The sequence below is a fragment of the Aplidium turbinatum genome, chromosome 1 (genome assembly GCF_918807975.1).
Source record: "Aplidium turbinatum chromosome 1, kaAplTurb1.1, whole genome shotgun sequence".
Taxonomy (NCBI): Eukaryota; Metazoa; Chordata; class Ascidiacea; order Aplousobranchia; family Polyclinidae; genus Aplidium; species Aplidium turbinatum.
In genome coordinates this window covers 21,952,288-21,976,194 of record NC_137472.1, presented here as the reverse complement: position 1 = coordinate 21,976,194, position 23,907 = coordinate 21,952,288, and the positions used below count along the sequence as shown (strand labels likewise).

The window sequence follows — 23,907 nt, the reverse complement described above, 5'->3', positions numbered from 1 at the left end:
ACTGCGGAAAAGTCTGCTGTGGCAAACACATATCCGAAAAAGTAACAATAGTAAAATGCAAAAACTGTGCTGATTGATTGTTAATTAACTGTTTTCGGCAATTTTCGTTTGTTTTCGCATTCGTTAATATATTGTTTTCTTTGCATTTGTCCGTTTAGAAAACACGAAAAAATTATTGCCTGGTTGTTTCATATCAATGTTTGAACTAAAATAAAGAAAAAACGGTAAAAAACTCGTTTCATACAACCGGTCAAAAATGACCTCAATCGTCCTTATAGGTAGGGAAATATTTCAGGGCTTCTACTGTTAAATGCATCAATTGCGCAATTTAAGTGACCGGTGACCTCCACACCCTTGATAGTTCAAAATCCATAGAATTTTCAAAACAACCTTAGAATTTTTTTTTTTTTTAATATTTACAAAAATACTGTCAAAAGGATTAGGGGGCACGTGTCCCTCAAACGCTACTGTTCACTATATTATGACGAATGTGCATGTAATAAATGACCACGCAGCTACCTCAGCTAGCTAGCCTAATTTCACGCGATTGAACTAGTCGTTTGTCCAACAAAAAGGCATGTTTACTAAACGTTGCAAACTTGAAACATAAATGAAATCGTCTACCAGGCCACACATTAATTAAAATCTGGTCCTTTGCGCTGTCCAGAAGTTTAATCTTGCGGGCCACGGTTTGTGCACCTCTGCAATAAGGTTTTACAAAAAACAATTAAAAGCTTTTAACCCACTTGAAAAAGCTATACGTAGGTTTTCTTGTGCCTGACTCATTGTTGGGAAGCAGTTTTTGTTATTTTTTTGAAATGTACTGACTAACAGACTAACTTGTTGTTTTATTTCATTTTATTTCATTTTATTTCAAAACATTCGACCTGTGTTTTCAAAACAAATGCATTGAAATAACGAGTGAAGCAAATATGTTAGTTGTCGACGTGCACACCACATCGTGACGTACACCAACAAACCTCTTAACAAAAGTTTGAAATAAAACTAGCAGAAACCTCCTCTGTGTTCCTGGCTGCGCACCACTGATAACACTGGTGCCATCATGTAAACCAGCTTCCGCTTTTCTTGGTGCCTTGCACCGGGTAAGATTCTACTCTGGCGCATTGTTGAGCTGCACATGGAAACATAAGGTTGTCAAACATGAGGCGTCACAGTTTGTAAAACATGCTTGCAAATCGGTTATGATGGTAAACAAGGTGTGGTGTGCTTGTTTTATTCGTAAGAATGCACTGTCTACCTTGTTTGTTCCATTAGAAGTAGCAATTTAAATTCTCTTTTCATTTTTTTTTTTTTCTATTTTGTAAATAAGTCGACTGGTAACAAAGGTTTGAGTTTCAGGAAAGTGCACAGTGACCTTTTCTTTACCTTGTTTCAAATTATGTCGGTGAAACGAATATTAAAACAGTAAGGCCAGTGCAGTTCTATAATATGTCTTTGAATTGAACTTGTTTGCTTTGTCGAAATACAACAGTATCTTCTTCTTTGTGTAACCTTCTTCGCCACTCCACTCTCCAGGGGTCGAAGAGCTCTGAATTTTATCACCCTTGGGTAGTGGTGGCGACTCAGTCTAAATGTTTGGGCAGGTGTCGAGGAGCCACTGAATAGATTCGTCATCCAGCTCACGCAAACCTCGCGCACCATTTGGCGCATGGTAGCCTAAATGGCGCAGTTGCAGATGGTGTAGTCTGCGATTTGTTTCTCCCTGCAACACTCACAGATGGAGCCATTCCTCATTTGTGCATGTTGGAGCAGAATAGTCCGACGCCAGTGCGCAGGTAGTTAAGCCGCATCCAGGCATTCCTTGACAAAAGCATTTCGGTTGGATAGGGACGGTGTCGGAGATGAAACTTTGAAGTCTTGAGTTCTTCTTCCACTGTGAGCTCCATCCATTGGTGGTCCGCCCTGAGTTGCTTTCATACAAACTCGTAGAGACTGGAGCAAGTGGTTGGGGTTCGAGAAAGCGACAGGATGGCTTCTTTGCGACGAAGCTCAGCTGGCTCGATCCCTGTAAAGACAGGGAGGTTGTCTGATGGTGTAAGTCGTAGGTATCCAGTAACGATACGCAAGGCGTCATTGATGGCAGTGGACACTGCATCTCCAAACAAGTGCACAATATTTTGCTGGGGCATGAACTAGCGCAATGTTGGCAATACGCAGGGTGTCAACTCCAGCTCCCCAGCCTGAGCCGGCCAGACGCCTTAGCAAAGCTGTGCGTGTTAAAATCTTTAGCGTGGTTACTCCAAACGTTGACGGTTAGTGAGAGACCTGTCCAGGACAACCCCTAGAACCTAGATATTTAGGGTTTGGCCAGAACGACAGAGTTTTCCCATAGGTGTTGATTTTGAACTCACGCTTCGCTTCCCAGTTGTTTAAGTGGAAGGCTGTTGTCACTGTTTTGGTTTCGTTGAGCTTCAATCTCCATATCTGGAGGTATGTCGAAAGTGCCGACATGTCCTGGTTTAGGGTGCCTTCTAATGTTTCCCAATCATTTGACAAGTGTAGAATAGCCAAGTCACCGGCAAAGGCGTACTTTGCGGATATCGTGTTTGGCAGGTCGTGGGTGTAAATGTTGAACAGAATGGGAGCCAGAACAGATCTTTATTGAGAGACGCTATTTTTAAGGCGTCGTACATGCTTAGTTTACCACTTCCAGTAAGTTAATGAGAGTAAAGCTTTTGTTGTAAACGAGCTCCAGTGTAGATGTGTACCGACTGCAGCTTTGCATTTGTACACTTTTATGTTATTATTCAATGCAGTCCGGTGCCCTCACACCGACGCGTGTGCTGGATCGTTCCTTTTTAGATCAACATACTGTTACATACTTCTGGCGGAAGGGTGTGACGTTTCTATCTGCTCTGATCGCTTCAACAGGTAGGCACTTTAACAAGCAGATTTCTAATAAACCACAAACCAATCAGAAGCTACGCTGTTCATGACGTCATCAAGGTTGCGTTTAAAAAGAACAAAGGAAAAACGCAAATTCTAGCTAAATAAGTCATCGCTTTGCCATCGGTTGGCTTGGCGCAGAAGGTTACGGCGGTGGTAGGCTAGTCATTTCATTGACATGGGTTTGATTCCCACCACGGCTATATAGCTATAAAGCTCTTTTTTCTTCTGTAATTACCAAACAGAGTTCAAAGTAATAATTAATTCTCTGGCTGAATGCTGGAATGGTCACAATTGGACAGAAAACGTAGCATCTGATTGGTTTGTGGCTGGATTGGATATCTGCATGTTAAAGTGCCTACCGCTTCAACACCTGGCGCAATACAAAAATGTACTTTCTGACATCAACGGCTGTTCTCAGCTCCCAATCAGAAACGCAGCTATCATCAAATCAAGCCAGAACGTCACAGATGTACATTAATTACAACTCGACAACTGACTCCACCACAGGAAAGCAGCCCTGATTATTTTAACCCTTTGCTTTTCAACGTTTTTTTTTAAGTTAACTACTCAAGGGGGGGCCGTTTTTGGATCAAATTCAATCAGCTGTTACGTGTGATCCGCTGGTGCTATTTCAACAGAAGTTGCACTGGTGTGAAAAAAAATCATTTGTCTATAAGTTCGAAAAGTCATTATTCTAAAATTTTATATGTTAAACTTGATATTTCAACTTTTCCAAAGGTACCCAAAAACGACAATTTTGACTTATCTTGCCGCTGTGTAATTACCGTGCTAATCCGATTTCATGCAAAGTTTTGTAGAACAAAGAGCTTGATCGGCCGCACGAAGTGTGTGTGCGGTGTGCATACTCATTGCATTGATAAAGATTTACGACTTGCGAGCAAATCTTATTGTAGGCTACTCATTAATTCTAAAATAGTTACAATCAGAGTAATATTGTTACACGAATTTGAAAAAAACAAAACTGCGTTTGTTGTTTTATATTTTTGTCCTAAACTAATGCTTTCCGAAACTCATGGCCAGCTTCTAGTTTTATGGAACCAAACTTCTCATAAGTAACACCTTAGCCTACTTGAATAGCTGTTTACATCTTCGTTTGTGTATTTTAGGTTTACACTCTACAATATTGATTTTGTAGTATGAACATTTTTAGTAGAGAGAAGACAATTGAACAAGCTGTAGAAATTATCTGAAATTTCTAAGTTCAAATTAGGCGCTTTTGGAATTGTGGATTTGTGTCAAGTCGCATCACAAATATCATGCAGGCCACATCATAAGTCATTTTGCTTACCGGTGTTTATAAACATGACTCATGAATTACATCCACTAAAAAACAGCATTTACATCAACAAAGCTAAACTCGAAGCTCACTTTTTACTGAAGATTGTGTCAATCAATTTGAAAACGCATTTTTAGTCCGCCAGCGTCGAAACAATGCAACAGCAAAGTAAGAAACATGGGTAAACAAAAGAAATGTGAAATAAACCCGCAGTCAGCAAACCTACATTAATTTAACGTTTACAAATGTTGAATCAATGTAAAAGGACTGAATTGCTGACTGGGTCGTTATTGTTTGAAAGACAAAAAAAGGCGTAAAGGCGACAAAACGATACAAGAGCAAGGCAGCGATTATGTTTCTGGCCAAAAAAAAATTAACTTTTCACTTCAAAGATAAAAATGATTATAACAAAGCTTCAAAATTTGTCGTAAAAATATTGCAGAGATACAGAATAAACATAATCATTTTGTGCCAGATTGTGAGAAGACTTCCTAGATTCTTTTCAAACATTTGCAGGAGTGCAAATTATTTTCTATAACTTTATATTGCCAAAAAATGGCTTCTTGGTTGAAAAAACGTGGCTACAATTCTATAAATAATTCTTAGGCCTACTACATTGAAGTAATGAAATGTTTTTTTTTTGATTTTTTCTGATGACGTTTTACAACATCCGAAAAGTAAAAAATAATAATGATGAATAATTTCACATAACCATGGTTTGTAAACGCTTCACAAAAATTGTTGCATAGACTTTACTGTTAGACGTAAAACGTTTATAAAAGAAAACTGTCGGGTTACGTATTTATAATGTTTATTGCGCTGTTATCGAGTTATAAACTGCCTTTGTTGTCTACCTTTGTGGTTGCCGGCCAGCTTAGAGCAGCATGCAAACTACGCGTTTATGGCATTTGCATCGTGTTATGATTCCCGCAAATTTCCCACAAGGTCTTTGTTTTTATCGTGATATTTTTGTGCCTTTTCTGTCCTAAACTTAAAGTCACTGTGCTCTACAATCCACATCGCTTTTTAGACTCAGTGTTCATTGAAAATCTTTTGTGTGGTGCATCATTTCAAGTAGTATCTTCCCCTGAACTGTTACACAAACCGCCCAGAACCAGGTTGATTATGAATATTATAGCCGTTGAGTGGCCGTTATTGTATGTGTGGATTTATTAGATGTCTGACTAAATTCATGCCAAAGTCGAGCAAATTCTGCTTTCGGGATCCCTGCGGTTATTTACGGTATTTTTTGTTGATAAGTTTAGGCAGCATTTTTCCAAGATAAATGAAGACATCGGTATTGTTTGTCACTTAGATTTAGTTTTCTCAGCATTGTTTATTCATTCTTTGATCCATTAGTTTATCCCACTTTTGGTATAATCGGATCGTTTATAAATGGCGGGTCTTCACAATTGCCGGCCTCTTATACATTGGCTCAACGTATTCAGATGTTGAATCAATGATCAAGAAAGCTGATTTGTTGGTTGTTTTATGTGACGCCGAGCATTATGCCTCATCTACATTACAAAATATTTTGTAGTGAAGACTAGGCATTATCATCTTTATTTTGCGCTCTTTGAAACAACACACAGTGCACCGTGAAACAAAAATGCAACACATAACAACAAGCAGGCGACATAAAGCCGCTAAGGGACATGTAGTCATCGAGTAAGCTGCTACGTGATCTCATAATTTTGAGTATACAGAATCTCACAATTACTGTTTGCAAAAACGCCATATCTTCAACTTCTTCTAAAAGCATTTGCAGTGATACATTTCCTCAATTGCAAGTTTTGTCAATGAGAGCATTTCCATAGAACGTTTATTTCGAAACTAGGTTTTTCGTGTCATTACCTAAGGGAAGATTTCTTATTGTAACGTTTTTTATTCGTCAATGGATATTTGCTGGTTGAAACATCTGTTTTGAATAGTTTGTGGCCTACATAGCATACTATTTTGATCGTGGATTGCTATTCTTCGTAGAGCTGATAACGCAAAAAACGTTTGCTATTATTGTTTCTAATTAACAACTTTGTGATCACTGGCGTTTCTTTTGTAGCATAAGAAATACGCGCTTGGTGTTATTGAGGTCAAACCGAACAATGGAAAACAAGAGGATGTTTCTCTCTGCTCGCGCATATCGATGCACGAAGCAATTATGAGCTTATGGCTTGTTATCGCAATGTAATCCATTTCACGCTTTGCTGGAAGTTAGCTAGAAATAGCAAAAAATCAACAAAATCTTGAATTTACAAGAAAACTACACAACTTTCAGCATCAAATTTAATACCATCAGATCCGCTTGGCAATTTTAAGAAAAGTCAAGAAAAACCAAGTGCATGGCGTTACTGTGTTTCAAGTAATCAAAGGAAATATGAGAGGGGGGGGGGGGCAAATCTGGCCTTCCTTTGAGGAGCAAAGTGTTAATAGTGACGCAATGGTACGTTATTGACAGTGATTTATCCATGATTAGATTATACTGAGCATCAATAAGAATTGAAATTATTATTCCACTTTATTTGAATTCACCAGACCATAACGTCATTGCGAAAAATATATTTCCTTTAACACATGCTGCAAATTCATAAAGATTGGTTGTGTTCAAATTCAAACACTACAAAAATGTATAACAGAAAGTCAAGGTTTGCAGAGAAGAAATTTACCTTAACAACGTCAATATGAAACAATTGTTAACATTATTTTTCAGTATGTATTAGTTGAAATAGAAACAACATATTATACAGTAGAACATTAAACTAAGTGAATAAGTAGACGCTGGTTTCCCTTAATCTCTGTTCCGGTTTTGTTTTTGCTCTTAAGAACCGGATTTCGGAAAACGTGAGGTTTCTCGGTGTTAATGAGAATGTTTGTTTTTTTGTTTTATTTTTGTTTTCATATCTTTATCCTGCGTTGCGGGAAGCGGACTTGAGCGCTATGCATCGGTGTACGCCTTCCGACGTACACCTGACCCACGCTGCAGACGACTGCAATGTCTGTTTCCGGTTGTCTACTCTACTTATGACTTAAATTTGGTACTACCCATTACTCGAAATCGATCACTGGGTAGAGGCAATGTATTGTAAAGTTACGCAAAGATCCTTCGTTTAGGGTAGAACCGAACGATTAAACACAATTATTAAATAAAATCTGCCAGGCATGGAAACTTGTAAAATTTATTGATAAACGTCTGGCAGCCGTCAAGGCGGCTTATTCAATATCTGGAAGAACACAAACAAATGAAAACATATTAATTGACCTGTAGAATACACTGTAAAAATCATTTAAAACAAGAACTTCGTAACAGTTCCAAAGCTACGTAAGATTTATTGTGAAAGATATCATAAAGCTGCTTAAAAAAGAGACCTCGCTAAATGCTGTGGAAAAATGTATTATTTGTAAAACTAAAAATTGATCAACAAAGTTTAATAAATTTGACTACAAACAGCAACCTAATAGAAACTAGAAACTTAATAAATCAAACTGTCGTCGTACTTAATATTCTGAAATGATACGGGACAGCCAAATTTGAAATTTAAATACGACTGATTGACGTCAGGAAAGTTTTAAGAAATATAATAGTAAAAGATCTGTAAGGAAGACAATTAAAAGTCGAATAGGAATGACAAGCTTTTCAAAGCTTTCGTTCGACGTTAAAGCCGGGTCGCTTTATTTTTGTCAGAGTTACACGTTGAATCTGAAATAACACAATAATAATACAAGTATAAGGTCTACACTTTGTCGTAACCAATAGGATAAAAACAACATTAAATATTTCAAAAACAAGTATCTCTGTGAGAGAAAACATTAAGTTTTGTTCTCACTGACAAACAGTACAAAAATTAATCATCGCCCCTTGCCATTCACTTTCTTAAAACCAATGGAATAGTTTAGGACTTAGGTCATAAATATAGCACAAATTTAGCCCCTGAAGATCACCAAGCTCATCCATCTCATTGCAAAAACATCGTTTACTATGGTTAGTCTACTTGTTTATTATTTATTTGTAATACATCTGCTTGTAACTTTAAGTCTTTCCGCATTGCCAGGGGCAATGACAGTGCAAGATTGTTGTATGGGGGCAACACTAAATAAACCTTTAAGGACCACTGGTTGAGGTCAGTGTTAAATTAAGCAGAATAGCAGCGGAGCTAAGATTCTAACATCAGATAGATATTCAACAGCTTCAACAATTTTTGCAGAGCCTGATGCTTCACTGGGCTATCTGGTCGTAGTGTTGAGAGGAAACGTAAGTGACAAAATGATAAACATGTCAGTGATCTTCTTTTAAAAATTGCCATTGACCAAACGCAATATAAAAATAATTGCTTGTGATGGCTGCTTAGCAGATATGAACAGGGACTCGAATTTGTATTAAGACCCTGCGCCGAATTTGAAATCAGCGACCGCATTTGGATCAAATTTGGAATTAAGCTAGTTTAACAACCGGATTTGAATTACTGATTGCCATTAAACAAATTGTGTTTGTTTGATTAGGCCTAAAGGCTAACAGTTTGTTTCTTTCCCGATTATACTACGGGGTTTGATGAAATTGATTTGCAATAAATAGTTTTCAAACGAGTTTCTGTCTACAAAAAAAGAAAGTTTCTTACTTTTAGATTTATAACGTTATTTTACTATAAGAATTATAACAGAACGTGAATTTTACAATGCTTTGCATTTGGATTTAAATTTTAACTTGAAGTCTGGAAGTGGATTTAGATTTAAATTTTAAAATCCGCTCATCTCTGCGTGGCATACGAGAATACTACACGGCACAACAAGCTGCCTTCATAAATCAAATTAGTGGGGTAACTCTCGATTGGTGCGCTTTTGCCGCGCGCTTTTTCAATTTGTCTCTTGCGAAGTTCAAGCTCGCACTCGCTCAGTCCTGTGTTGCCAGATTGGGCTACTTATCGCAAATTGGGCTACTTTCCATATGTGACTTGCGACAAAAAATTGAGCTTGGCGACTTGCGACTTTTTGGGCTCCTTTTAAATTTAGATTGGCGACAATATAACAAGATTGCGACTTTTTTACATCGGAAATTTCTTACTAAAGTAAGTTTCGCTTGCAGTCTACTGACAGTTTATTTGTAGTTTACAAATTTTACAGCGCATTCTCATGTTTCCAAGACGTAGCAAGGGACATGGTTGAGTGAGTTTATAGTCTATTCTAGCGTTACGTTATCACCGTTCTATGTAAGTGCTTGAAAAGTAGTGTGCTGAAAAAGTAGTGAGAATATAATCTGTACCCGATAGAGCCTGATGTGAACGTGCCTTACTGTAAGGTAACTCTGTTGCTATTTACCAGAATAATTTGTGCAATTTCACTGGGTTTGTTAAGTTGATTTTTCATATGTGTGTTTTTTAGCTGTACATTCAAGAGCATTTGACGGCTTGTATGTTATTAATTAACATTTTTTTTCATGTTCTTCCACTGACTGGCATGCAGTTTTTACATAGTTTACTAATCAATGTAGTAATAATTGGAATAAGAATGAATGGCTTGATGAAAATGTATGTTTGTTGAATTTGTGTAATGATGATTGTACACCTTGTCCTTCAGTGAAAAAAAAACCAACACATGACAAAACTGAGGCTAAGCAGTTCTGAAGTATGCCTAACAGAGACATCCAAAAGATTGTGGGTGTGTCAGTGTTAGAACGCCTCACGGGGGTCTGGGGGGCGAAGCCCCCCAGAAGTTGGAAAACATAATTCCCGCGCCCCCTGCTATAAATTGGGCTACTTTGGGAGCAAATTTGCTACTTTTTTGGCTACTTTTTTTTTCAAAATCTGGCAACTCTGGCTCAGTCGCTTTCATGGTTACAGAGGTGAGAGGTTTGCACTGGTAGGTGCTGTTGGTAGATTTGTAAGATTTTTTATTACCAAGAAAATGTTCATTAGGCTAGTTGTACGTTCACTCAGTCTTTATGAACTAGGGTAGCCTACTGTCAGCAAATCAATGAACTTCAGCTCAGTTTAAATTAATCTGTTCATTGGGCTAGTTGTACGGTCAATGAGCTAACTAGGGAACTGTCAGCAAATAAATGAGCTTGCAAAAACATGTTCTCTTGTCTTAATTTGTAGCTTTATACCGCTAGGATCATTTACTGGTAAAGTAAGGTAGGTACTAGCTGAAAAGTTACTTTGACATGTGAACTAGGAAGCTATGTGAAACTACTGTGCTTTCAGTTTTTATAAATCGAAGAGTGTACCCAGACAGCAAATCACTCAGAGTTTCTTTACTTCGATTCAACGTCTGAAGACGTTGAATCAACGAAAAAACGTCTGATTTTCTGTCTCGGTAATTTTAAATGTAGAAATAGCAAAAGATAAAGATTTAAAACCAACTAACCATTTATAAATACTTTTTTAATAGGTTACATAATTCACATTCAAGACAATCACTCAGTAGACTTATCATGGTAAAAACGTGTTCTGTTGTGTTATGCAAAACTGGATATCGAAAACGACTGAATGATATTGTTGTGGTTCCAGAAAAGCATCCAGTTTTTAACTTTCCTCAAACCAAAGTTGCTTTGTGTCAAAAGTGGATTCGATTTGTCAATAGAAAAAATTGGAAGCCAAGCAAAAGTTGTGGGATATGTGCAAAGCATTTTGAGTCTAAATATCTTAAGATTGGCAACCGCACAACATTGCGATGGGAATTGGACCCTATTCCATCAATTTATGGTGAAGTACAAAACATTCCCTCCTCGGTATTGCCTTCACCTTCAACCTCCAGAAAACCACCTTCAAGGCAAACCACATTACCAGATCAAATAATTGACTTTAAAGTTTGTGATGAAATAAGAGATTTTACCAATATCGACACAAGTCTCTGTCCCAAAGATTACAAAAACGTAAAAAAAAACAAAAAAACCAAACATTACAACTTAAATCTGGAAGAAAGTAAGGCTACCTTTTACAAACTTGAAAACTGCAAAATTTATGACATATATACCTGTTGTAACATGACTATTGTTGTTGATCGATCAATGCATGTTAAGCTATTTTACAAGTCATCACCTATACCACTGCCTGATTGGTTTAGAAAAGGTGGTGACTGTAAGCTAAAAAGCAAGTCTGCTTTAGAAAACTTTCCATCATATATACACAACACTGCAGAAGATAAAGATCAATTGCATCCTCTTCTTGATGAACTGACCAGATCAAGATACAAGAAAACCACTGATGGTCCAAAGTATTCTGCTGATCTTTTGCAGTTTGCACTTATTTTGAGGTACACTTTACTCCCAGCATACGAACTGTTGCTGAAAAACTTTCCTTTGCCATCACTGAGTTTATTAAGTAAACTGAGTAAGGGAGGGATTGAACCTTTGAAGACAGCAAAATTATTACTTCAGCAAGAAAAACTTGACAAAGAAGTTGTGCTTTTAATTGACGAAATGTATCTTCAAAAAGGTGTTCAGTATCACAGTGGGCAGCTTGTTGGAAGTGATCCAAATGGAAATCTATACAAAGGAATTATGACTTTTATGATTGTAGGTCTCAGAAAAAATATACCGTTTGTAATTAAGGCTGTTCCTGAAATAACAGTTGAAGGAAAATGGATAGCATCTCATATTGATGAAAGTATAAAATGTCTTCATGAAGTTGGGTTTAAGGTACGTGCCATCATATCAGACAATCACTCCTCAAATGTTGCTGCATTTGCAGATTTATATCGTAAGTATGGCGTTGCATCACATGTAAATGCAATTAATCATCCCAGCAAACCAGAACTTATTTCATATATATATGTTTTTTGATTCTGTTCACCTCATGAAAAATATAAGAAACAACCTATTAAACTCTGGTAGCTTTATATTTCCCGCGTTTCAATTTGATGTTTTTTTTGATGATATTTGCTTACCCGGAGGAGAAATTTCATGGCGATTACTTCATAATGTTTATGATAAAGACCAAAAGTTACAAGGCAATCTACGTAAAGCATTCAAGTTGTCATACAAATCTTTACATCCTGGTGACAACAAGCAAAGTGCTCCACTTGCACTTGCAATTTTTGATCCGACCACATCAGCTGCTGTTGAAAGTTACTATGGTGACAGACCAGATGCATCTAACTTTTTAAAGCTAATTAACATATGGTGGACGATAAGCAACAGCAAGCAACGATTTAACTCAAATTACCGCCTTGGAAATGCTGCTGTGCAAAATGACAACAAACCAAAGTTTTTCAGACAGTTAGCTGAATGGTTTCAGATGTGGGCGGATATGCAGTGTCCAAACGCCAAGAAATTCACTTTAAGTAAACAAACCAGCTCTGCTATGATCTCTACATTGAAATGTACAGCTTCACTTATAGAAGATTTGTTGGAAGATGGTTTTGGATACGTTTTAACATCTCGTTTCCAAACAGATCCGCTGGAACTTACATTTTCAAAATATAGACAAATGAGTGGTGGACGGTTTTTAGTAGGGTTGCGTGAAGTTGAAACTTCCCAACGAATTTTAGCTATTAAGACTCTTTTAAAAGAATCGGTTTCCATATGGAATGCGGACATTCGGCCTGATATCAACGATACTGCTTTGCTAACATTAAGAAACAAACTAAACAATATTTCTGAAGAACTTAAAAACTGTTGCTTGGATAAAAACGCTGTTGAAGTTGCAGCGGTCGTGGCAGGGTACTGTGCAAAAAAAAATCGTTAAACGTTCACAGTGTGCTGAACGCAATGCATTGTTAATTTCTTCTAGTAGTGAACCTTTTGTCAATGAATATGACTATCTTTTGAAACTGTCACGAGGTGGTTTAACGTTGCCTTCTGTTGATCTTGCTCAGTACACATCGAAATGTTTTGCCATGCTAGATACTGCTCTCAGCGTGATGAGGCAAAGCGAACTGAGTGAAAGAACTGCTGCAGAAAATGTTTTGCTCTTAAATGATATGCCATTGAGCTTTTTGTGTCAAAAGCATTTTGCAAACATCAAGTTTGTGAATGCAATTATAACTAATGTGTATTTTAATAATAATCGAAAAATGTGCAGTGATTCAGTGCGAAAAGACGCAATATTGCATTTCAAACATAAACGGCGAAAGCGCGACATTTAATCCTGGCTGTTGTGATATCTACGTATAGTATTGTATCTTTTTTAGGTCAGTATTGTACAGCAGTTGAAATAGAATTAATTACGTGAGGACAATGTTTCTTGACGCGTGCATACCAATTGTTTACTGTGCTCACTTTTATTCGTGGTTGATTAATGTCTGACAACAATGACGTCCTATCATTATTCTCGTCTGAGGTTTACGTCACTCTACTGCAATTGTTGCTTAATGTTTTGTGTTTAGTTTGACTATGCATTTGAAACGCCGAATTAAAGTTGCTTTTATGCTTTACTTGGTTTTACTCAAAGGATCACTTTGAACTATATTCGGATTGCAGTCAATAGCTACAAAAACCTCTGCTGTTGAGCAAAGCACTTCTTTTTTACGTTGATTCAACGTCTGTGAATGTTAAATTAATGCTAAAAGGACTGATTTGTTGGCTGGTGTGCTGTAGAAATACAACTATCATGTTATCACTTGATACAGCGCTAGAAAGTCAGCTACTTCATGACAAAAGTTACCCTACTAATTTTTGCCATTCAAGGCAAACTGTAGGGCCGTGTATATTCTCGTAGGCCACGATCTCTGCTATTCAGTTGTCTAAAACTACGTAGCTGGAATAACGTTTACCTGTGTAGAACTTCTTTTTAGAGATTTTTCCTTTAGCCCAGACCTGCTCTTGTCCTGTTCCAAACATCAAATAAACAAGCGCTCCAAAGAAATAAACTCCAGCTGAAATCCAAAACACGAGCTGCCATTGACCCAGATTGTTCTGAAATGTTTCGATAAAACAATGGAAATGTTAACAGAAACTTAGCTATTCCCGACTACATACTACACAGCCGGGTCTACCCTAAGCTTCATTTGATGTGGACGTTTTTCCTACTTACAAAACATTTAAAAGTAGTTCGTATTTTCAACTGAAGTCCCAGACGCCTTCATCTCTCTGCTCAAATGTCGTATATAGTTTTACATGTAGGTGTGATTCGGCATTGACGTACATCGGTATGTCCACCAGAAATTTGACCACAAGAGTACGGGAGCATCTGAACTTTAGAGACTTATATTATGGAGTGTTCTTTTTGCACAGATCGAAAATTCTCTACTGACTCATTTAAAATTTTACGCAAAGGTAAATCCCAATTTGACACAAAAATTCAAGAAGCGCTGTTAATCAAACGCTACAATCCAAATTTAAACAAATAATTATTTGCGGCAGTCGCGTCCATTCTTCTCAACATTTACTAGATGTATCACGTACCACGTGGTGCAAATTATTTTGTAGTCATGCAGTTGCCTTTTCCTAATGTAATTTGTTTTTCGTCTGTCTGTATGTTTTCCACACTACTGCTTGTATTTGCTACGTGTTTCTTGATGCTTACAGTCAGTTACTGTAGTTAGTTACCTTCAAAAAGTGGAAATTTATTGCATTTTTATATACATTTTCAGATTCCTGATGAGGGCTTAAGTTAAGCCGAAAACGTTTGACTGTTAAACTATTTGTAAATAAGTATGTAAAATATATTGTTGTTGCTAATGCTCAACCCTGTTGTATTGTTGTGTCTTGCCTGTCTTTGGTACAAGAAAGCAAACTCTCTCCCGAAACTATATAATCTCCAATTGATGCCGAGGTTGAGTGAGTGTGCACTCTGCATGTATATCTCAGACACCATGATCTCAGACTACAACATCGTACAAGCCTCTACTCTCGCGAATGTTGCCATCATCCCTTCCAACATTCCCTTCCCCCAGTCTCTAGGTTGGTGATTTCAGCTTCCAGCACACCTACTGGGGATACAACAACACAACCAGCGACAGAAGATCGGCTGGATGCAAAGAAGCTTGAGCGGTGAAACGAAGCCATCCAAACCATCGACTTCTCATTCCAGCCGCAAAGCATGGAGCATGATTAACAACTTCACTGACAGCTCAGCAAACTCCCCTCACCAGTTCCCCGTTTCTGTAAGGGCCGTCGCTTCTCAGCTAGTGCAGAACAGGTGTACAACACAAAGAACCGCAAGGCATCCTCCCATTTTGTTGCAAAGAAAGTGTCTGCCCGTGGCGAGTGGAAACAACACCAGATAAAAACAATTCAATGGATAACAAAACGAGAAAGACCACCGGCAACTCAGGGCGAAAAAGATTGAGACACCTAAAAAAATGGCGTCCCACAAGGATCGGTCCTGGTTCCACTTCCTTTTAACATCTTCACCCACGACTTTCAGAGCACGGTCTTCGCAAAATACAGATATGCGGAGGACCTGGCAATTCTCCTCTACAAAGTCGTGGAAAAGCAACAACAGTTTGACCTGTTTCGTTTTCTTATACCACGCCAAAATATTGTTGCAGAAATTTGAACTTCAAAACTCGCTCTTCTAATGGACTTTGTAGGACTGTTCATAACTTTTCTGCGAATCTTTTCTACCTTCTGTACTGGCGTTGACTTCCGCCCAGATCCTTTTACTCTGCACAAGCAACCTTTTTGTTCGAACTTTTATGCCGTGTCCTAATCTGCTTTCCATCTGGCCCTTTTCTTTCATAATGTTGCGCAAATGCACGCTGCACAATCTTATTCGATTGTTGTCTTGTGACGTTTGGCTTCGATCACCGCAAGCCCGCGCGAGAAACTAAATTAGTCTCGCGCTTGCCTTCAGATGTCTCACATTTTTTGTAAGTTACACGTTTCATTTTTTGACTACGTTGAGCAAAAATTCATTAGTTTTTAGTTTGATTTGTAAATAAACTGGTGCATTGCAACCAGCTGAAAGGTTAGGTTGTGGAACTGAACAACTTGTAGTTTTAAAGTTGCAAGTTTTGATAGCCGATTTTTTGCTTGCGAGTTGCTGGAGAAGCAAGTGTTTTGCGCGGTGCAGAACAAGAAAAAAGGTGCAGTTTGTAATACAAATTTGAACTCTTAATTTTTAAATCAACTCAACCAAACTGGAGACAGACGACCCAGAAAACAAAAAGGAGACGCAGTCTCTAAAAAGAAAACGAATGGATTCCGAAGAGGATTACCAAACGGAAAACAACCCAGACGAAAATGGCAACAATACTACTACAGTCATACTGAAATCGAACCAGCCGGGAGAGCAAAAAAAACATTAAAAATGTATTCGCCGATACTGATCGACTGATGTTTGCAATATCTAATAGGCGAATACAAATCCTGCTCAGCAAGACAAGATGGAGGGCTTCAAATAAATGCAAACCCAAGCCAGGTAGAGATTATCCTCAAAACAAAGACACTGACGGATGGAAACACCATCAACATTCCGATCACCGCCTACGTTAAAAGACCACCTGGAGCAAGTGGAGTAATTTATAATGTTCCTCTCGGCATGGAGGATGGAGATATTCTTGCGGCGCTGGAGGATGCGAACATAAGGTCGGTTAACAGGTTTAATAAAATAAACCTGATTTTATCCTCTGCTGAGAGTAAAAAAGAAACACAAATTAATAAAATAAATTCTGACTCGTCTGAACTAATTGCATCTACTACTGTATTATTAATCTTCAATAGCAAATCACCACCAGACTCAATAAAAATAGGTTATCAACGATTTAGAGTCTCGCAATACATTCCAAAATTCTTAAGATGTTACAGCTGCAATCGCTTTGGACATATAGCAAAACTCTGTAGATCTAAAACCAAATGTCTCCGATGCGGTGAACAACACAAGCATGACGAATGCCCAAGTATAACAGTGAAATGCTCAAATTGTGGTGGAAATCACGTCGCTATTTCTAAAAACTGCCCCAAGTACCTGAAAGAAAAAGCCATTCAGAAAATGAAAACTACTAAGAATCTAACATATGCTCAAGCCTGCAAGCAGCAAAGAGCTGTAAATACAGAAATGCCAAGTTATGATCTGGATTTTCCTCCTCTTGTAGCAAGCACAACCCAAACAAGTCAATTGAATAAAAATCTATCCTCTAACCAAACTAATGACAGTATACATATAACCCCAGTCACAATGAAAACACCCGGACTCTCTAAACCAACCGATGTAGGAGACGAGTCCGGCCACTTTATAAACAACCCAATCCTATTTCTTGCCTTTTTAGCAGAAGTGATCAATAAAACAACATTTGCTCAAAGCCAAAACAAAGAAATTGATATTTTTCAAATTATTGCCGATGCAGCAGGTTCTAGAATGGGATTTCTAACAAACTCGGAAATGTTAAAATCACTGATAATATAATGTTCCTCACGGTGTGGCAGTGGAACTGTCGGCCAATTTATAGGAAAATCCCGGAATTGAATCAACTAATAGCAAGTTCACAAACCCCACCGGATATCATTTGCTTACAAGAAACACACCTAACTCCTAAATACTCCCCTAATATTACTGGATATCATTTCTACAGAAAAGACAGACCTGTGCTTACTTTTGGAAAAGGAGGTGGTGTCGGAATCTGCATTAAAAGAAATATCTCCTTTACACAGCTACTCATCCCGGATGCAGACCAAAGGCTGGAAATCATTGGAATTAAAATCGAACACCTGACGGTATGCAGTATATATAACCCAACCACAAACTCATTTGAAGGAGACCAAATAAACTGTATCTTCTCTAACCATGATAAAGTATTAATTTGCGGTGATTTTAATGCCCACCATGTCATGTGGGGGTGCAACTACAATAACAATAGAGAGTATGCTCTACTTGAAATAGTTGAAAATCATGACGCAGTGATCCTCAACACCACTGTTCCCACCCACATGTCTTTAAATAAACCGGAAAACCGATGGAACACTTTAGACCTCACTATTACTTCCACTTCCCTTGGTCACAAATGCATCACCAACGTCACCAATGAATTTTTGGGTAGTGACCATTGCATAGTTGCTACTACAGTCAATGTTTCTTCCCCAGATACTGCAGAGTTTGTACCATCATGGGCATTCCAAAGAGCCGATTGGGCAAAGTATTCCAAATTATGCCAAGAAAATGTAAATTCTTCTATTGTCTCAAATGATATAAACACATTTAACCAAAACCTCTCCGAAACTATCCAACTCTGCGCGTCTATAGCAATTCCTAAAACTAAACCTTCCAAATTAAATGGTGTACCATGGTGGAATGACGATTGTAAACGAGCAGTAAGGAACAAAAAAATAGCACTACAACGCCTTCATCATACCAGACACCCAACAGACATCCAAGCCTTTAAACGCCTCCGGGCAATTGCCAGAAAAACCATCATCCAAGCAAAAAAAGAAAGCTGGAACAATTTCTGCTGTTCCCTCGATAGTAAAACAAAGCTTGATAAAGTTTGGAAAATTATTAAAAAAATTTCAGGTATAAAGGAAACCAAAAGAATTCCCACTCTTGCCACTAAAGCAGAAAGTGATACCAACAAAGCCAACATCCTTGCAGATCAATTTCTCTCAGTTAGCAGCTCAACTAACTATTCAAAAACATTCCGTGAAATTGCCAGTCTTTCAATTTCAAATAATCTTCAATCAAAACTTGCAACCCATTTCTACAATAAATCATACAATTCACCCCTGCAAATCAACGAGTTGAAGACGGCCCTTAAAGGTAATAAAAACACTGCCGCCGGAGCGGATGGCATAATTATTACCAAATGTTATGTCATCTACCCCCTTGCAGTCTGAATATCCTCCTCGACTTCTTTAACTATGTCTGGTCAACAGGTGGTACACTGCCACTCAAATGAAAACATTCAATCATCATCCCAATTCATAAGCCAAACAAACCAACGGGTATACCCTCCTCCTACAGACCAATTTCTTTAACCAGCACCCTTTGCAAAACTATGGAGAAAATAGTAACTAATCGCCTCAGATGGTATCTTGAACAGAAGAATCTACTTCATCTGCAACAGTCTGGATTCAGAAAAAGACGTCGAACGACAGACCATATTATCAGACTCCACGACACCATCCAAAAATCCTTATCTTGCGGCGAATCAGTACAAACAGTATTTCTTGACCTTAAGAAAGCTTATGATATGGTCTATCACGACACAGTCCTCCTAAAACTATATGACTTAGGGATCAAAGGAGCCATGTTATCTTGGATCAAATCTTTCCCGTCAAATCGTACTTTTCAAGTCAAAGTTGTTAAAGCTTTATCTACCACAAGAAAACTAAAAAACGGAATTCCTCAAGGCAGCGTTATTAGTCCATTACTATTCAACGTAGCGATTAACGATTTACCAAACTCAATTGCCTCTTCTACAGCACTTTTTGCAGATGACTTCTGTTTTTGGAAAACAGGAAAAGACATCTCAACTCTGTCTAATATAATCAAATCTGACTTTTCAAAAACCAAAGACTGGTGTGATAAATGTGGCTTCAAGATCTCCGCAAACAAATCAGCAGTTATTTACGTTTGTTTGTAAAGAGAACATATTTACGTTTGTTTGTAAAGAGAACATGATCCGTGTACACTCGAAACAAAAAATTCGTTAATCCCCATCAATAAAGACTACAAATACCTTGGAATCACATTTCAGTCAAATGGAAAGTATAGCATCCATGCTAAACATGTTGCAGAAAAATCCAAATCAAGACTAAACGTTCTTCGTGTACTGAAGGGTACAAACTGGGGAGCAGGAAAATCAGCAATGCTTTGCATGTACAGAGTCATAATACGATCGGTTATTGAATATGGTATGGAAGCATATTTTGCCACAAACAAAACCACACTCCAACCGATTCTGACATTACAAAATGAAGCTCTAAGAATATGCTCCAGAGCAATGAAAAGCACCCCAACTTCAAACCTACAACACTATTGCAATGAATTACCCTTGTCACTTAGATACGAGCAACTTTGTCTAAACTACAAAACCCACATTCTGACATTTTTACGCCACCCAGCACATGACATCCTTGAGGAAAGTTTGCCAAGAAATTTGATCAACACAAGTAACTACCAACCATTCCATTGCCTCACCGAGACAATAGATAAGAATATTACCGTAAACCTCATCCAAGAACGAATTATCCCACCCTGTGAAGTCTATATACCCATAACTGACTACACCCTTGTAACTGAAACCTCCCGGCTTGACCATCCAAATGCCATCTCTGGAATAGTCGCTGAGCACCTCACAACAAATTACTCAGAATTTCTCAACATATATACAGACGGATCCAAGACCAACACGAAAACCGGATCTTATTTTTTTGTAAGCCGCCATGCAATAAAACGCTGTTTCACCATTAATAGATCCGCATCTGTGTTCACTGTTCAGTGCCGAACTGTTTGCAATAAAAGCTGCACTTATATGGATAAAAGAGACCAAACCAAGTAAGTCTGTCATCATTAGCGACTGCTTAAGTGCACTACGAACGATTTCAAATCCAACTTGGACAAAACACAGCTTAATCAATGACATACTTCTGCTTCACTCCAGCATCATATCAAATACAACAAAAGTAAAGTTTCTATGGGTTCCTAGTCATGTAGGCATTCCTGGAAATGAAACTGCTGATTTCTTAGCAAAACTTGCTTCAGGAGCCATACCAGCAATACCAACATCAGCCATTACCCCCATCTCCGCAAACACAAAACTCAGCCTAAGTGAAGTCAAAAACCTCACCAAAGATCTAGCTCCGCAAAAATGGAATAATCATTATATAAACAGTACCACAAGCCAACTGTACAAAGCTATATATCCTGACACCAAAAGTGCAGGAACCAACAAAGTACCTGACCATCCAACCGTCTTTAAACTCATCACCGGCCACTGCCGTTTAAACCAACACCTATTCAAGATCGGATGCCATACTTCTGGACTATGCGATACATGTATGACCCCTGAGACTGTGAATCATTTTCTATTTCATTGCAGTAAATATACAACTCAAAGAAAGTGTCTTGAACAAAATCTTAGCACGTATGGAATAAATATATCGTTGAAAAATTTTGCTGTAAATCGTCCAACTATTAAACATCTGCTGACTTTTATAAACTCCTGCAATAAGCTCATTTAAATTATTATTCTAATCACTGTAATCAACCATGTTATACTGTAGTGCACCCGCGTCTTGTCTGCTCCCAGCCAGAGATCGATCGCCTTTTGCATTGATTCAACGTCTACAGACATTGATTCGGTGTGGAAGGTGATTGATTTGCTGGCTGGGCTTTCCTTATTTTGTTTCCTTTTGAAAAGGAGCGATCTTCCTGGCGTCAGCACTACCTGACTACTACACCAAACGTGCAATTCCAAAGAAGTACCTATCTGACTTTCGTAGTAGGCCTAACCTCGCACAAGACTTTCGTTTCCACTAATGATGTGTTTAAACTACTGTATCGTATTATGTTGTGTTGTGTCGTATTGCACCCTTCACTATGCCCTGTTGTGTTCTAACTGCTAAATGGCTATTTTAAAAATGACTGTCGCTAAAAGACCTTAGATGTTGTAAAGTGACATAAAACAAATCATAACAATCAATCAATCAATCAATCAATAGTTTTTAGTTTGGTTGAGAAAAGGTTGGTCATTTGTTTGCTGGTCAATAGAGTTTTTTATGAGAACAGGAAGAAATAAAACAAAAGTTGTACGATTGTTTCTAAATATTTTATAGCGTCAAAACTTAGAACAAAGAAAAGAAGTAGCCCGTTTGCGCACAGTCTAGCATACTCCAGTACACAAAATGCTTTTTCTACGCTATTGTATGGCATTTCTACATCTAAAAGAGAAAACGTCTGAAAGTTAAATGATAAAATTTTATGTTGTACTGTATTTGTAGTTCTGTACATAAAGTTACAAGACTGTACATTGTACAATGCTATTAAACTTTTTGAAACACCCTGTATAAATTTATTTGAATCTGAATAAATTTTTTAATTAAATGCTCATGCAGTTGCCCCAAAACTAACAAAATCTAATTAGCTGTGTTTATTCATATAAAGTAGGCTACTATAATACCATGTTGATTTGGGAATCTTTAAAATATGAAAAAACTTGAATCTGAACCTTTTTTGAAACAATCCTGATGAACATCATACAGTTGCCTCAAAATCTTGTTATTAATTTGAAATCTTTTAAAACAAAACCAAAAAGATTTTGTTTAGCCTATTTGTACCGCTATACCGTACGATGTTGATTTGCGAAGCTACTAAACACGAAACGATTTGAATCTGATTTATTCTTTTTTTAAATTGCCCCAATCAACATGATTTTGTTATTTATTGGGGTCTTTTAAAATAAGCAACTAAATCTTATTAATGTCGTTTAGCCTATTTATACCACTGTACAGTGTACAATGTTGCTCTAGCAAGCCACTAAACATGAATTTATATCAAACATCCACTCTCAATTGATCACATTTGGTGTGATTTTTAGTTTTTTGATAAACTGAAAATAAATGTTAAAAAATAAACATCAGTGAGTGTTTCTGCAGTAAATTTTGGATTTTGATTTTGGAACATTTTTGTTCCACCTCTCAACATGTTTTGGCCCTGTACGCTATGAACTCTATTGGCAGGCCAAGATGTCGCGCAAGGTTTCGAATTTCAGTAGAGGCGGACTTACTGAAATTTGACAGAAATGCTAGTATGGATTGTTTATCTGACTAGTATAAAGGGATATGTTGGCTATAGCGGATAATCGTTAGTTATATTTTGTGCAAGTTTGGTTTTTATGCTCATATTTTGTAATTTTAGCACGCAAGAACTGGGCTACATTTAGCTAACTGCACTAAAACTAAAACGGATTCGGCAACAGTACTAACAGTTAGGTTGTATCTTGAACTTTAAACCAATTGTTGAGTTGACATTGATTTTTCCATGTTTTAGGTCCCTTCTAATGATTCGCAATCATTCGACAAGTCATCGGCGCAATTGTCAGGAATGTAGGGTGTAGTGGGTGTATTTGTTCAACAGCAGAAGAGCCAAGACAGATATTTGAGACGCCATTTTAAGGCGTTGTAACCTACTTAATTTACTGTTTTCGTTGACCGGCAACATCAACGTAATATAACAAGGGCTACCCCTCGATATGCCACTAGATATGCGATGAATTTTTCTTATAAATTATTACAAATTTTTGACTTACACCATCCAGTAATAGCAAACCAACAACTTGTGGTGCCAGAAAGCCCGAAACGTTTGCAAAAGTATTCGATATTCCGTAAATTATTCCTCCATACTTAGGTGCAATATCCAGTGTGTTGGATTTACATCCAGGAACTAAATAAAATCTTTCATCTTTAAAAAGCTACAACTTATAGGTTAATTACACAAATTTCCATTGACCAGCCACAAGTTTGTCATCACAAATTGCATAAGTATTAATTTCAGGTAAGTAAGTAGCCTATGAGGTAAGTAAGTGAGATTGGTAAAATCTACAAAGTTTTTAGATATATGTAGTAGGGCCAGTGAAGGATGAACAGACTGACCTACAATTGACATTTTTGCATTATGTCCACAATGTACATTTTTACGGACAAAGCAATATCAAGAAACCAATACAGGAGACAGCCAAAAACATAATACAAATTTTTTTTTGTGTAGCCGCTGGAGCCAAGCAGTAACTCCAGTAGGCTACGGGATGAAAAGGGTCTATCAATGCAGAATACCCCAATTTTGTGTGCTTTCCAAGCAAATACTTCTCAAATTTACAATAAGAATACGATTGACATA

General features: G+C 37.6%; 1 protein-coding gene across 2 annotated transcripts in view; it reads right to left on the bottom strand.

Moving 5' to 3' along the window:
* Positions 1-771: 771 nt before the first annotated feature.
* LOC145770181 (sialin-like) overlaps positions 772-23,907 on the bottom strand; it is a 64,673-nt gene continuing 41,537 nt past the window's right edge. Inside the window, exons 8-10 of one of the 2 annotated variants that reach the window (XM_082581770.1) lie at positions 23,321-23,454; positions 13,910-14,051; positions 772-1,132 (exon numbers count right to left, since the gene is read on the bottom strand). In XM_082581770.1, the coding sequence (XP_082437896.1) occupies positions 1,062-1,132; positions 13,910-14,051; positions 23,321-23,454 (347 nt within the window). In that variant the 3' untranslated portion in view covers positions 772-1,061. Of the gene's footprint in view, positions 1,133-7,348; positions 7,902-13,909; positions 14,052-23,320; positions 23,455-23,907 lie in introns of those variants that run through there. The other variant, XM_082581775.1, reaches the window with a different exon arrangement.